Here is a 15251-nt window from a genome sequence, read left to right as displayed (position 1 = left end):
AAGGTAATTTATTTGTAAAATTAACATTTTTAAACTTTTGGGTGGTGGAAGCCTCTTTAACAAATGGCTTACGATTGAAAAATGGAAATGCAGCACTTACATGGGCACACCCATCGACATCCGCACCTCTCCTTAATCTTTATGGCCGGTAGATCGTTGTCACACATTGGTTGTGGTATCTTCGTACAGTCCACTCCGATGTTGCTTAGTTTGGTTATGCCGCCTTCCAGACATGTGACTTTGTGACATGAGTCTTGTAACATCCAAGTATCTCCGGTCTACGTGAAGAAAAGCAGTGAAGACTCAAGTGAATGGACCTTTGTAGTAAATACAACACATGACTAGATCGGGAATGGCCAATGAGCCATCAGTGTAGTCTAACCTCCAGAACAGAAATATCCTGCCCGTAAAACTCTGTGTTCCCGTGGTCTTAATACATGTCCCACAACCAATTAAAGTTGTCTCTGGTGGACATGCTAAAGTATGTTCAAGAACTGTACCGATTCTCCTGCCCTGTAACCTACAATCCACTATGTGGGTGGTTCCTCCTCATCTGCCTTCTGTCAGCATCAGAGGAGCCAGAAATTGATTTCTGTCATCTTCCAGCATGTCAAGGCCCTGCCATTGTCCAATGGTGTGATTGCCCTGAACTCAATGCCGTCTTCTCTGTTTCACCTACATGCTTCCTGTACAGAGGCAAAGACCACCTCCATTTCCTTTAGAGAGACATAGACCCACCCCCACTTCCTGTAGAGAGACATAAACCCACCCCCATTTCCTGTAGAGAGACATAGACCCACTTCTTGTATAGAGACATAGACCCACCACCACTTCCTGTAGAGAGACATAAACCCACCCCCACTTTCTGATGGTAGGCAAAGATCTTCCTCCATTTCCTGTAGAGACATTGACCCATTCTTATTACCTGTAGAAAGACAAAGACCCACCCCTACTTCATGTAGAGACAAAGACCTGTCCCCACATCTTGTAGAGAGACAAAGAGATGCCCCCACTTTTTGTATAAAGGCAAACATCCACCCCCACCTTTTGTAGAGACAAAGACCTGTCTCTCCCTCTAGTAGAGATAAAGATCCGCCCCACTTCGTATAGAGAAACATAGACCCACCCCCACTTCCTGATGATAGGCAAAGATCTTCCCTCACTTCCTGTAAAGACAAAGACCCACCTCTACTTCCTGTAGAGAGACAAAGACTAGCCCCCATTTCCTGTAGTTAGGGAAAGATCTTCCCTGACTTCCTGTAGAGACAAAGACCCGCCCCCACTTCCTGTAGAGAGACAAACACCCACCCCCACTTCCTGCAGAGACAAAGACCCGCCCCCACCTCCTGTAGAGAGACAAAGACTCACCACCACTTCCTGTAGAGAGACAGAGACCCGCCTCCACTTCCGGTAGAGAGACAAAGGCCCGCCCCCACTTCCTGTAGAGAGACAAACACCCACCCTCACTTCCTGCAGAGAGACAAAGACCCGCCCCACCTCCTGAAAACACCACAACCAAGAAAAAAGGGAGTCTCTGATGCAATAGTATATTTTTTTGCAAAAAATTAGCAATATTCACTTTATTATAATTAAAGAAACATAGTACAAAAATTGATCTCATAAAAAGCACATACAAGGTCACAGGCAATAACTCATAGTCCAGGATAAACAGGTTCACACAGAGATATGCTCAAATTATTTTTATGTATATTTTTTAGGATAACCTACACAAATTCTGGTCTCATTATTTTTAGCACTTATTGACTGGATCCATTCTTCCAGTCATATTATGTCAAAATTAATTAAGATCTGCTCTATATATTGAAAGATGACTGTTATATTTACTTTTCCTCAAGAGGATATGTAGGGGTTAATCCTCCATTTTATTTAGCCTCTTCCAAATAGAGCAGAGGAACATCAAAGGGTGGGTGCGCACTTGTGTGTGCCATTGAACCTGACTGCAATTGAAATCTTCACTAGATTGAATCTCTGGATCAAGAAAAATACCGCAGCTAAATAGCTGTCAGTCAGGTACATATACCAAGTAAGAAGTTATGCATCTATGCAAAATTTTTTTTTTTTTTTCCTCACTCAGGCACACACAAATGCATTTTTCTCATGATAAGGTGAATTGTATATAACCTGTTATATTTAATATACAAACACCACCCCTATTAGTGAGAGCCCATAAAATCAATGAAAGTTAATCATTTTAAATTACCCATTTTTACTTGAGCAGCTTCTGAGTGTGACCTCTTATGCCTCCAATGCGCATTTCACCAAAGCTTCATCAGGGAATGGCCCGCCCCCACCTCCTGTAGAGAGACAAAGACTCACCTCCACTTCCTGTAGAGAGACAAAGACCCGCCTCCACTTCCTATAGAGAGACAAAGACCCACCCCCACTTCCGGTAGAGAGACAAAGACCCGGCCCCACTTCCTGTAGAGAGACAAAGACCCGGCCCCACTTCCTGTAGAGACAAAGACCCACCCCCACTTCTTGTAGAGACAAAGACCAGCCCCCACATCTTGTAGAGACAAAGACCTGCCCCCACTTCCTGTAGAGACAAAGACCTGCCCCCACTTCCTGTAGAGACAAAGACCCGACCCCACCTCCTGTAGAGAGACAAAGACTCACCTCCACTTCCTGTAGAGAGACAAAGACCTACCCCCACTTCCTGTAGAGAGACAAAGACCCACCCCCACTTCCTGTAGAGAGGGAAAGACCCGCCCCCACTTCCTGTAGAGAGACAAAGACCAGCCCCCACTTCCTGTAGAGAGACAAAAACTCACCTCCACTTCCTGTAGAGAGACAAAGACCCGCCTCCACTTCCTGTAGAGAGACAAAGACCCACCCCCACTTCCTGTAGAGACAAAGACGAGCCCCTAGATCTTGTAAAGACAAAGACCAGCCCCCACATCTTGTAGAGACAAAGACCAGCCCCCACATCTTGTAGAGACAAAGACCAGCCCCCACATCTTGTAGAAACAAAGACCTGCCCCCACCTCCTGTAGAGAGACAAAGACTCACCTCCACTTCCTGTAGAGAGACAAAGACCTACCCCCACTTCCTGTAGAGAGACAAAGACCCACCCCCACTTCCTGTAGAGAGGGAAAGACCCGCCCCCACTTCCTGTAGAGAGACAAAGACCAGCCCCCACTTCCTGTAGAGAGACAAAAACTCACCTCCACTTCCTGTAGAGAGACAAAGACCCGCCTCCACTTCCTGTAGAGAGACAAAGACCCACCCCCACTTCCTGTAGAGACAAAGACGAGCCCCTAGATCTTGTAAAGACAAAGACCAGCCCCCACATCTTGTAGAGACAAAGACCAGCCCCCACATCTTGTAGAAACAAAGACCTGCCCCCACTTCCTGTAGAGACAAAGACCTGTCTCCACTTTCTGTAAAGAGACAAAGACCTGCCCTACACTTCCTGTAATCTCTTTAGATGTCTCTGCTGATTACAAAAGCAGAAGGCGACATCTAGTGGCCGGTCCTTGTGAGTGAGTTTTACTAATCACAAAATAATAATTTTTACTTTAAATGATTTGTAGATTATTTATCACAATATCTACCAAATGAGACGAGCTTGTGGCCATTTTAGATGCCATGATAAAGTGGACATGTAATTTTACTCCTGTCCGTCTCTTGTCCTTACTATACTATATTCAAATCACTGAGGGGAGGGGGCAAAAAAAAGCAAAATTGTTGGAATCCCTTCACATACACAGGAGTCACTACTTACTTACTGATAATTATCAATAATTAGTGACTCCTATGTATTTAAAGGGATTCCGACAATTCTATATAATTTGTATATTTATATTATAATCATTATACAAAAAAAATATGTAAAATAAAGCTTGCATTCAGCCATATATATAATGCAAAATCAAGATGAAAATGAAAGAACCTGGATTGTTGGATTATGCAGAAAGACATGGACTTTTTGTACTCTTTGCCTTTGTTTCTGTACCTTGTAGTGAAGGTGGGCAGGTAAATGCCACCCCCGGACTCATATGAATCATCAGGGGGAGTGTATATAGTAAATAGTTTCTGTATTGTGTCCGCCTAAGACAAACAGAATATTTACCTGTCTAATCTAGTCAAAAATATTTCATGTCAGTATTTCTTTTTAGACGTCACGCATGGGGCCGCTTAGAGATTTACAGCTCAAGGTTGTGCCCAACGATTTCATTCTCACTTATACAAGTGGAACATGGAGCTCCATATATCGCCACTTACTGGAGGGTAGCCGCCCCAAAATGTGGAACTAATCTGAACTCATTTTGGGTGGGCACTGGCTTTGATTGGAGACCAGTTGAGTATGGTTTTATTGCCAATGCTCAAAGTGAAAACAAAATATGCATGTAAATTAGCTCCCAAAAGGAAAGAAAACTCACTAGTGCTACCTATAGTAGGTAGCTACCCAATAAGTCTATTTTTTACACTTTAAGAGGACCACCCACCAGGATTTTCCTATATAAACTAAAGCCAGTGCTATACTGGCGGTATCATGCTGATTCTATACCACTGATTCTATACAGCATGGGAGGAATAGAGCTATCCAAAAGCATGTGTGAAAAAGACTTAGGTATACTAATAGATCACAGACTGAACATGAGTCAACAGTGTGATGCAGCAGCAAAAAAGGCAAACACCATTCTAGGATGTATTAACAGAAGCATACAGTCTAGATCACGTGAAGTCATTATCCCCCTTTACTCCTCTTTGGTCAGATCTCATCTGGAATACTGTGTCCAGTTCTGGGCACCACATTTTAAAAAAGACATCAACAAACTGGAGCAAGTTCAGAGAAGAGTGACCAGAATGGTGACTGGACTGCAAACCATGTCCTATGAAAAACGGTTACAGGATTTAGGATTGTTTAGCTTGCAAAAGAGAAGACTGAGAGGAGACGTAATAGCTGTCTACAAATATCTTAAAGGCTGTCACACTGTAGAGGGATCAGTTTTATTCTCATTTTCACAAGGAAAGACTAGAAGCAATGAAACTGATGGGGAGGAGACACAGATTAGATCTTAGAAAAAACTTTTTGACAGTGAGGGTGATCAACGAGTGGAACAGTCTGCCACCAGAGGTTGTGAGTTCTCCTTCAATGGAAGTCTTTAAAAAGAGGTTCGACGGATATCGGTCTGGGATGATTTAGTGAATCCTACTTTGAGCAGGGGGTTGGACCAAATGACCCAAGAGGTCCATTCCAATTCTAACATTCTATGATTCTATGATTCTATACATACCTTTAGTTGTGAGATCGGATGTATAGTTTATGAAATACAGGCAAGTAAAGTTTGTGAAATGCATTGTTATTTGATTGATAGGTGCAACGGAATATCTAATAGGTGGGTCGGGTTTTGCTAATTATTCCCACCCATGTCGTCTGCCTGTCTGTCTTTCCTCCCCCTGTCTCTGTTAATACAGAGGGATAAGGACAGGCAGGCAGACAGGGGCAGGAATAACTAGCAAAACCCAACCCACCTATTAGATATTCCGTTGCACCTATCAATCAAGTAACAGTGCATTTCACAAATTTTACTTGAATATATTTCAGAAACTATACATCCGATCTCACAATTAAAGGTATATATAGAATCAGCATGATAGTGCCAGTATAGCACTTGGTTCAATTTATATAGGAAAATCCTGGTGGTTGGTCCTCTTAAAGAGCCCTGATGGGATAGCTAATAGCCATGGTTATGTCAAAAGTTAGACATTGGCTACTTCCAATGATAAAGAGATATTTTTTTCACCATGGAGTATTACCAATAACTCTCCATGCTCAACTGGTCCCCTTAAAGGGAATCTGCCAGCAAGTTTTTGCTATGTAATTTGACAGCACTATGATGTAGAGCAGGGGTGGGGAACCTCCGGCCCGCGGGCCGTATACGGCCCGTGACGACTTTTTATGCGGCCCCCGGGCACATTCCCGGGGACCATTGTGCTTTGGTGGCAGCCGCGCTTTTCCCGGCTGCCGGCCCTTTAAATCCCACAGCCTGATGCCCTGTGGGTAGATGCTAGAATGTACGGGCTCTCTCCAGATCCTGACTTCCAGGACCTGACTGCAGCCCATACATTCTAGGCTTATCCCCGGCATGTGTGCTCTGGTGGGCGGGTAAGCAGCACGCTGCGATAAAGTCACACAGAAGAGCTGCAGCAGGTTTACCAGCCTCCCGGACCTGCTGTGTGTGTGTGTGAGACTCTCCCTCCCCCTCACTGCGAGTACTCAACCCATCGCTGCCCCCCCCCCCCCCCGTTCAGTGCTGTGTACACCCTCGTACTGTGTGTACCCCCCAATGCTGTATGTACCCCCCAATGCTGTGTGTACCCCCTCGTGCTGTATGTACCCCCCAATGCTGTGTACCCCCTTGTGCAGTGTGTACCCCCTAGTACAGTGTGTACCCCCTAGTACAGTGAGTACCCCCTAATGCTGTGTGTACCCCCTAATGCTGTGTGTACCCCTTAATGCTGTGTGTACCCCTTAATGCTGTGTGTACCCCCTCATGCTGTGTACCCCCTCGTGCTGTGTGTACCCCCTCATGCTGTGTACCTCCTAGTACAGTGTGTACCCCCCAGGTGCTGTGTGTACCCCCAGGTGCTGTGTGTACCCCCTAGTGCTGTGTACACCCCAGTGCTGTGTGTACCCCCTCGTGCTATGTGCCCCCTAGTGCAGTGTGTACCACCTAGTGCAGCGAGTACCCCCTAGTACAGTGAGTACCCCTTAATGCTGTGTGTACCCCTTAATGCTGTGTGTACCCCCTAATGCTGTGTACCCCTTAATGCTGTGTGTACCCCCTCGTGCTGTGTACCCCCTCGTGCTGTGTACCCCCTCGTGCTGTGTGTACCCCCTCATGCTGTGTACCTCTTAGTACAGTGTGTACCCCCCAGTGCTGTGTACCCCCAGGTGCTGTGTGTACCCCCTAGTGCTGTGTGTACCCCCTAATGCTGTGTACACCCCAGTGCTGTGTACCCCCTCAGCGCGGTGTAACCCCTCACTGCTGTCCGTGCCCCCCCTAGTGCTGTCTGTACCCCCTGGGTGATGTCTATGCCCCCACACCAGTGCTGTCCGCACCACCTAATGCTGTCCATGCTGCCACCAGTGCTGTCCATGCCACGGTGAGTGCTGCCTGTGTCCCCCTTATGCTGTCCATGCTCCCCAGTGCTGTGTGCCACCCCTCAGTGCTCTTAACTCGCTACTGCTGTCTGTACCCTCCCACTGCTTTCTATGCTCCCCAGTCCGTGCTCTCCTATTGATGTCTATGTTCCCCCAGACCTGTCTGTCTCCCTAATGCTGCCACCCAGTGCAGTCCGTGCTGCCACCCAGTGCAGTGCGTGCTGCCACCCAGTGCAGTGCGTGCTGCCACCCAGTGCAGTGCGTGCTGCCACCCAGTGCAGTGCGTGCTGCCACCCAGTGCTGTGCGTGCTGCCACCCAGTGCTGTGCGTGTCCCCAGTCATGTCTGTGCCACCGCCAGGGCTGTCCATGCCCCCTACTGATGTATATGCCCCAGCCCCTCCTGTGATGTATATGCCCCAGCTCCTCCTGTGATGTATATGCCCCAGCCCCTCCTGTGATGTATATGCCCCAGCCCCTCCTGTGATGTATATGCCCCAGCCCCTTCTGTGATGTATATGCCTCAGCCCCTCCTGTGATGTATATGCCCCAGCCCCTCCTGTGATGTATATGCCCCAGCCCCTCCTGTGATGTATATGCCCCAGCCCCTCCTGTGATGTATATGCCCCAGCCCCTCCTGTGATGTATATGCCCCAGCCCCTCCTGTGATGTATATGCCCCAGCCCCTCCTGTGATGTATATGCCCCAGCCCCTTCTGTGATGTATATGCCCCAGCCCCTCCTGTGATGTATATGCCCCAGCCCCTCCTGTGATGTATATGCCCCAGCCCCTCCTGTGATGTATATGCCCCAGCCCCTCCTGTGATGTGTACTCCCAGTGTCTCCTGTAATTTATGCGCCCTGGCCCCTCCTGTGATGTGTATGCCCCCAGCATCTCCAGACAGAGACAAACCTGGAAAAGCAGCTGTGAGAAACAAGATGATCAATATCACCGAACATTACAATTGCACCAAAGAGAAGCAGCTCCGGCCACCACAATAGGGGTGAGTTAATCGTTTGACCAAATATAGCAGGGTTATTTTTCAGGTTGATAATGTTGTGCGGCCCCCAAAGGTTAGTAGGAAATTCCAAATGGCCCCCGGCAGTAAAAAGGTTCCCCACCCCTGATGTAGAGGCTGACAGCCTGATTCCAGCGATGTGTCACTTAACTGGGCTGTGTTTTGCTGTTTCAATACAATCAATGTTTTATCAGCAGGAGTTTATCACTACAAGACTAAATGTCTCATGCCTCCTGGTCCAACCACACCCCCACCTGTATATAAAAAGCAGCCAATCAGTGGTGTGGGCGGGGTTATACACATTTCAGCATTCCGATCTCTGCCAGATCTGCAGCATATAAAACAGTGATACTAACAAAACTGCTGCACCCAGTAAACTAAGTGATACATTGCTGGAATCAGGCTTTTAGCTCCTACATCATGCTGCTCTCAGGTTACATAGCAAAAAACCTTCTGATGGATTCCCTTTACTAAGAGCCAGTACAATCCACCGAAAATTAGTTTAGGTTAGGTAAAATGTTTTGAGCCTGTCAATATTATTAAGAAAAGGGATGTATTGTCTACTAGACGCTCTATAGGGGATTATGCAAATAATTCCCTGACAACATGACACTCATGAGAAAGGAGATGTATGATCACTTTACACTGGATAAATTAGTTGTTAGGTATATAGTGGGGCCTTATACGGCATATGTCGGCCCCATGTTAGGTATATAGTGGAGCCCTTTACGGCCTATGTCACCACCAAGGTAGGTATGTAGAGGGGCCATATATGGCATATGTCGGCCCCATGGTAGGTATATAGTGGGGCTCTATACAGCCTATGTCGCCCCCATGGTAGGTATATAGTGGGGCTCTATACGGCCTATGTCGCCTCCAGGGTAAGTATATAGTGGGGCTGTATACGGCCTATGTCGGCCACATGGTAGGTATATAGTGGAGCCCTATACGGCCTATGTCACCCCCATGGTAGGTATATAATGGGGCCATATACGGCGTATGTCGGCCGCCTGGTAGGTATGCAGTGGGGCCATATATGGGGTATATCAGCCCCATGGTAGGTATGTAGTGGGGCCATATACAGCGTATATCAGCCCCATGGTAGGTCTGTAGTGGGGCCATATACGGCATATGTCAGATCCATGGTAGGTATGTAGTGGGGCCATATACGGCAAATATCAGCCCCATGGTAGGTCTATAGTGGGGCCATATACGGCGTATGTCAGATCCATGGTAGGTATGTAGTGGGGCCATATACGGTGTATATCAGCCCCATGGTAGGTCTGTAGTGGGGCCATATACGGCGTATGTCAGCCCCAAGGTAGGTATGTAGTGGGGCCATATATGGCGTATGTCAGCCCCATGGTAGGTCTGTAGTGGGGCCAAATATGGCGTATGTCAGCCCCATGGTAGGTATGTAGTGGGGCCATATACAGCCTATGTCAGATCCATGGTAGGTATATAGTGGGGCCATATACGGCGTATGTCAGCCCCATGGTAGGTCTGTAGTGGGGCCATATACAGCGTAGGTCGGCCCCATGGGAATGCTGTGATGAGCTTGGTTGTATTTCATTAGAGATGTGTACAGCCGGTGACAGTATATTAGGTAGGCCCCAATCATTCATCACCGTGTATTTCTGAGAAAACCTCCTCTTCAAATAGGCAATTAGTCGTCATAAATACTTATTATAAAATGTTATATAAACCTATGAAAATGAACCATAAATACCTTTCTTGGATTTCCACCCTCGTCAATGCAAACTTTAATATAATCTGAAAGAGAAAATCAGCGAGGACATTTGCACGATTAATCAGCTTTATAAATAAATTGGAGAATTACAGGGAAAAATGGTATATTTAATAGAAGGGCCTGAACTGGACAATAACCTGGATAGCGCTATGGCATTAAAACCGATAACTTAACATAAGGAAAACATTTAAACTTTCCACTTTTCTTATGAGATCAGTAGTTGGATTTTTTTTTGTATCGTATACACCAATAAGTTTATTGCTTATATGGTGGATGTGTGGCACCCCTGAGGCTTCAGGGGCCACAGGGTACTGCACCTCACCCGAGGTGCAGTATTCATCGTGGATACGGAGGAGGTTGTCACCGGTAACCACCACAACCACACTCAACCAACACATAACATGGGGGTTCTGTTACTGGGACCGGGCTAGGGGTGGCCATCATGAGGAATAGGACCTCATGCCCACTAGTGTATGAACCCGGGAGGCATGGAATCCACTTGGGATGTTAGGAGCCATCCTACACTCAGTAGGCAGTCAGCACCGCACAGTGTCCATGTGTGGTCGCACTTAGGAGGAGTGGAGCAGGCAGAAAACGAACAGTTTGGGGCCTGTGGTCTGGAGCTGCAGCCTCGACCCGGGTTCTTAGGAAGAAAGGGGATCCCAGGGTTCGCAGGGAGTGCAGCAGGTGTCCGTAACCCGTTCCACGGTCCAGGACTGGGGTGGAGGGTGTCCATCAACAGGAGACTAACAGAAGGGACCGCCGGTCACGACCTCTGAAGTATCCGGGATCGGCTGGATCCCATCACAGCAGGAATCATCACTTCCAACATCAGTGTGTGACCAGTGAGTAAAAGACCTTGAACTGCACCATCTGTGTCATCCTGTTACTGCCGGCGCCCTCAACATCGCGCCACAGCGCTATGAGCATCTGAGAGACTACTACCACCAACATCCTCCCTGGGGCATAGCTCAGCCTGTGGAGAGCCGTACCATCCGAGCTGTGTAGTCATCCGCCCCAGCAGAGAGAAGCGATCCCGCAGCTGCGGCTGATATTGGCCGCACACCACAGGTGGTGTCACGAACAACTACTCCCATCATCCCCATCCCCGTCTTTTATTGACCCCGCCTGGGTCACGGAACTGGGCAAGGGGTCCCAGCAGCAGAGAAGCACCGCGGCCCGGTGACGAGTAACCCCCCGACCCTGTTGGCGCGTTAAATGGGTCATCCAAAAATAACCAATCTACTGTATATATAAAAAAAATCCTTAAATTTTCACACTGGTCACTGGGCCTCATGCTAAACTAATACTTCCTGTACTTGAAAGACTTCTCAGCAGTCTCATTATCATCACAGACTGGACTACAATGACTGATAACACCCATATACAGTAGAGAACGCAGTATCCACCATTCACAATAGGTGATGTCACAGCTCACCCCCTCCTCCTCTACAATGACTGATAACACCTCTATATACAGTAGAGAACACAGTATTCACCATTCACAACAGGTGATGCCACCAGGTGTATAAGGATTGTGGTCACAGAGGACTGGGCCCAGATGCGGACATATATTCCAGGATGGGGGACATATATACCAGAAAGGGGGCTAGGATGGGTGATATATTTACCACGATGGAGACATACTTGCCAGGTAGGGGCCCAGGATGGGGGACATTGGTACGGGATGGGGGACATTACTACATAATAAAGGAGGAGGGGGAAAAAACATGTCTTTACAGGATTTCGAGCACTAGCGCTATAAAGGCATATACATCTGACTAACATGCAAAGTGGGGAGGGGCTTAGGTCCAAATTTTGCACTGGGGCCAATCGAACTCTAGTTATGCCACTGGATGTCATTTCCTTTCTGTACAACGACTGATAACATTTCTATATATATTAGATAACACAGGAATCCCCACTCACAAAAGGTGATGTCACAGCTCACCTCCTCCTCCTCCTCTACAATGACCTCAGAGCATGCTTAGATTTGTTGCTCAAAGGGCTTCTATACAAAAGATAAAGATGAAGTCTGTCTATGGATGATAAAGTCCATGTGCCAAACAGGAAGTTGGGGTCTTAAATTAGGCCTAGTGGCCAGTGTAAAAATTACAAGATTTTTTTTATATATATATATATATATATATATATATATATATATATATATATATACAGCTACAGTATATAGTATTGATAGATGATAAATAATAGATAGATGATAGATAGATAGATAGATACAGTGCTGGCCAAAAGTATTGGCACCTCTGCAATTCTGTCAGATAATACTCAGTTTCTTCCTGAAAATGATTGCAATCACAAATTCTTTGGTATTATTATCTTCATTTAATTTGTCTTCAATGAAAATAAATAAAAAAAATTGTCATAAAGCCAAATTGGATCTAATTCCACACCAAACATAAAAAAGGGGGTGGAGAAAAGTATTGGCACTGTTTGAAAAATCATATGATGCTTCTCTAATTTGTGTAATTAACAGCGCCTGTAACTTACCTGTGGCACCTAACAGGTGTTGGCAATAACTAAATCACACTTGCAGCCAGTTGACATAGATTAAAGTTGACTCAGCCTCTGTCCTGTGTCCTTGTGTGTACCACATTGAGCATGGAGAAAAGAAAGAAGAACAAAGAACTGTCTGAGGACTTGAGACTCCAAATTGTGAGGAAGCATGAGCAATCTCAAGGCTACAAGTCCATCTCCAAAGACCTGAAAGTTCCTGTGTCTACGGTGCGCAGTGTCATCAAGAAGTGTAAAGCCCATGGCACTGTGGCTAACCTCCCTAGATGTGGAAGGAAAAGAAAAATTGAAGAGAGATTTCAACGCAAGATTGTGCGGATGGTGGATAAAGAACCTTGACTAACATCCAAATAAGTTCAAGCTGCCCTGCAGTCCGAGGGTACAACAGTGTCAACCCGTACTATCCGTCGGCGTCTGAATGAAAAGGGACGGTATGGTAGGATACCCAGGAAGACCCCACTTCTTACCTCGAGACATAAAAAAGCCAGGCTGGAGTTTGCCAAAACTTACCTAAGAAAGTCTAAAACGTTTTGGAAGAATGTTCTCTGGTCAGATGAGACAAAAGTAGAGCTTTTTGGGAAAAGCCATCAACACAGAGTTTACAGGAAAAAAAAAAAAAAAGAGGCATTCAAAGAAAAGAACATGGTCCCTACAGTCAAACATGGCGGAGGTTCTCTGATGTTTTGGGGTTGCTTTGCTGCCTCTGGCACTGGACTGCTTGACCGTGTGCATGGCATTATGAAGTCTGAAGACTACCAACAAATTTTGCAGCATAATGTAGGGCCCAATGTGAGAAAGCTGGGTCTCCCTCAGAGGTCATGGGTCTTCCAGCAGGACAATGACACAAAACACACTTCAAAAAGCACTAGAAAATGGTTTGAGAGAAAGCCCTGGAGACTACTAAAGTGGCCAGCAATGAGTCCAGACCTGAACCCCATAGAAGACCTGTGGAGAGATCTCACAATGGCAGTTTGGAGAAGGCCCCCTTCAAATCTCAGGGACCTGGAGCAGTTTCCCAAAGAAGAATGGTCTAAAATTCCAGCAGAGCATTGTAAGAAACTCATTGATGGTTACCGGAAGCGGTTGTTCGCCGTTATTTTGGCTAAAGGTTGTGCAACCAAGTATTAGGCTAAGGATGCCAATACTTTTGTCTGGCCCATTTTTGGAGTTTTGTGTGAAATGATCAATGATTTGATTTTTGTTTCATTCTCTTTTGTGTTTTTTCATTGCAAGCAAAATAAATGAAGATAATAATACCAAAGAATCTGTGATTGCAATCATTTTCAGGAAGAAACTGAGTATTATCTGACAGAATTGCAGGGGTTCCAATACTTTTGGCCAGCACTGTAGATAGATAGATAGATAGAGAGATAGATAGATAGATAGATAGATAGATAGATAGATAGATAGATAGATAGATAGATAGATAGATAGAGGGATAGATAGATTGATTCCTTTAATATTTACACATTTATTGATAATGAGTACGTATTCACCAATGCAGAGTTTGTTGATGAAGTCATCCCGTAATAACAGCATGGTTGGCAAATCATCAAAAAGTTGCACTTTTGTGATCTTATGGTTTCCAGACGGCCCAGCAAGCGTTACCAGTTCATCATCCTCATACCTGGATCCAACACCGATTGGAAAAACTGATACCACTGAAATACAAATGAAGAGTGTTTTATAAAAACATATGAGTGGGTTTCAATGTACAACATCTAACTGTATGCCCTTCACAAATCAATTGCCAAGAGCATAAGATGCAGAAATTAATATGTAATGTGTGTAAACAATTTTTTTTATGAAAACATTCAGTATATGACATTGCAATTACATGTAAACCCTCTAAATCTATTGATTGGCTAACTACAATAAAGTCCCACCCCTAAGGAGTCTGGATAAGCTGTTTCTCAAAAGAAGCCATTGTGATCAACTACTAGCCATAGCTCATGGATCTGAAACCCTTTGAAATTGGCTAATACTGCTGAGGATAGCACTGGCCGGCCCCATATTTCATTATGATATCACACAGTGCACATAAAACAGTGTCCATTGTGTCTATTGGCTCCTGTAGAGAGTATAATTCATACAGTATAAATATATTAGAACATATGGTGCCTATAGTAATTCAAAGCACCCCCTTAAGCTCAGGGTCAAAATATTAACTGACTTCTTTATATTAAAACCATCTCAGTCCAGCAGGACATTCCCTTTAAATCCTCAAATAGTATAATAATCTAGGTAATATTACAGTTTGCTGTTGCAAATGTGGCGGCGTAGTCCACTTGATCTGAGGACTTGTCTGCTACAATGTCGATTGCGATCTTAGAAGATAGCGGTCTGGCTCCATGTAAATCTGACACGGCGCTCTGGACAGCAAAATTTAATGCATCTCCTATAAAAGAAAGAAAAAACATACGCAATATATAATGTTTTATTTAACATTGATTGATATAATAAATCACATATGAACTGCTATAAATTGGGGCACTAGAATATTTGTATACATCCAAGTGTGGAGTAGCCATTTTGTTTTCTATAGCCTATGCAGTTAAGGTTGTTGGCCAAACAAGCATGAAACATGACACTATGGACACTTTTAAAGTTAATTTCTGTGGCTGCATGGGCAAAGCTAGAAACAGAACAAATTTATATATGCTTTCTACCATATGACTAGTGGGATGGGATGTCACCACTTCTCCACCTCTCCTACACTTGGCTTTCAAGGGCCAAGGTATACAATCATATTCAAAAACATTACTTAAATTTCACATAAAGATCTTTATTAGGTAAAAAAAATGTCTAAAATGTGTAG

General features: G+C 45.2%; 1 protein-coding gene across 1 annotated transcript in view; it reads right to left on the bottom strand.

Moving 5' to 3' along the window:
* The window catches only part of VWF (von Willebrand factor), a 236274-nt gene that overhangs the window by 80109 nt on the left and 140914 nt on the right, over positions 1-15251 (bottom strand). Inside the window, exons 31-34 of the mRNA XM_075344246.1 lie at positions 14688-14831; positions 13930-14094; positions 9878-9921; positions 101-278 (exon numbers count right to left, since the gene is read on the bottom strand). Coding sequence (XP_075200361.1) covers positions 101-278; positions 9878-9921; positions 13930-14094; positions 14688-14831 — 531 coding nt within the window. The remainder of the gene's footprint in view (positions 1-100; positions 279-9877; positions 9922-13929; positions 14095-14687; positions 14832-15251) is intronic.

This window comes from Anomaloglossus baeobatrachus, chromosome 4, assembly GCF_048569485.1.
Source record: "Anomaloglossus baeobatrachus isolate aAnoBae1 chromosome 4, aAnoBae1.hap1, whole genome shotgun sequence".
NCBI lineage: Eukaryota > Metazoa > Chordata > Amphibia > Anura > Aromobatidae > Anomaloglossus > Anomaloglossus baeobatrachus.
The sequence above is the reverse complement of the archived record's forward strand: the minus strand, read 5'-3'. Positions and strand labels throughout refer to the sequence as shown.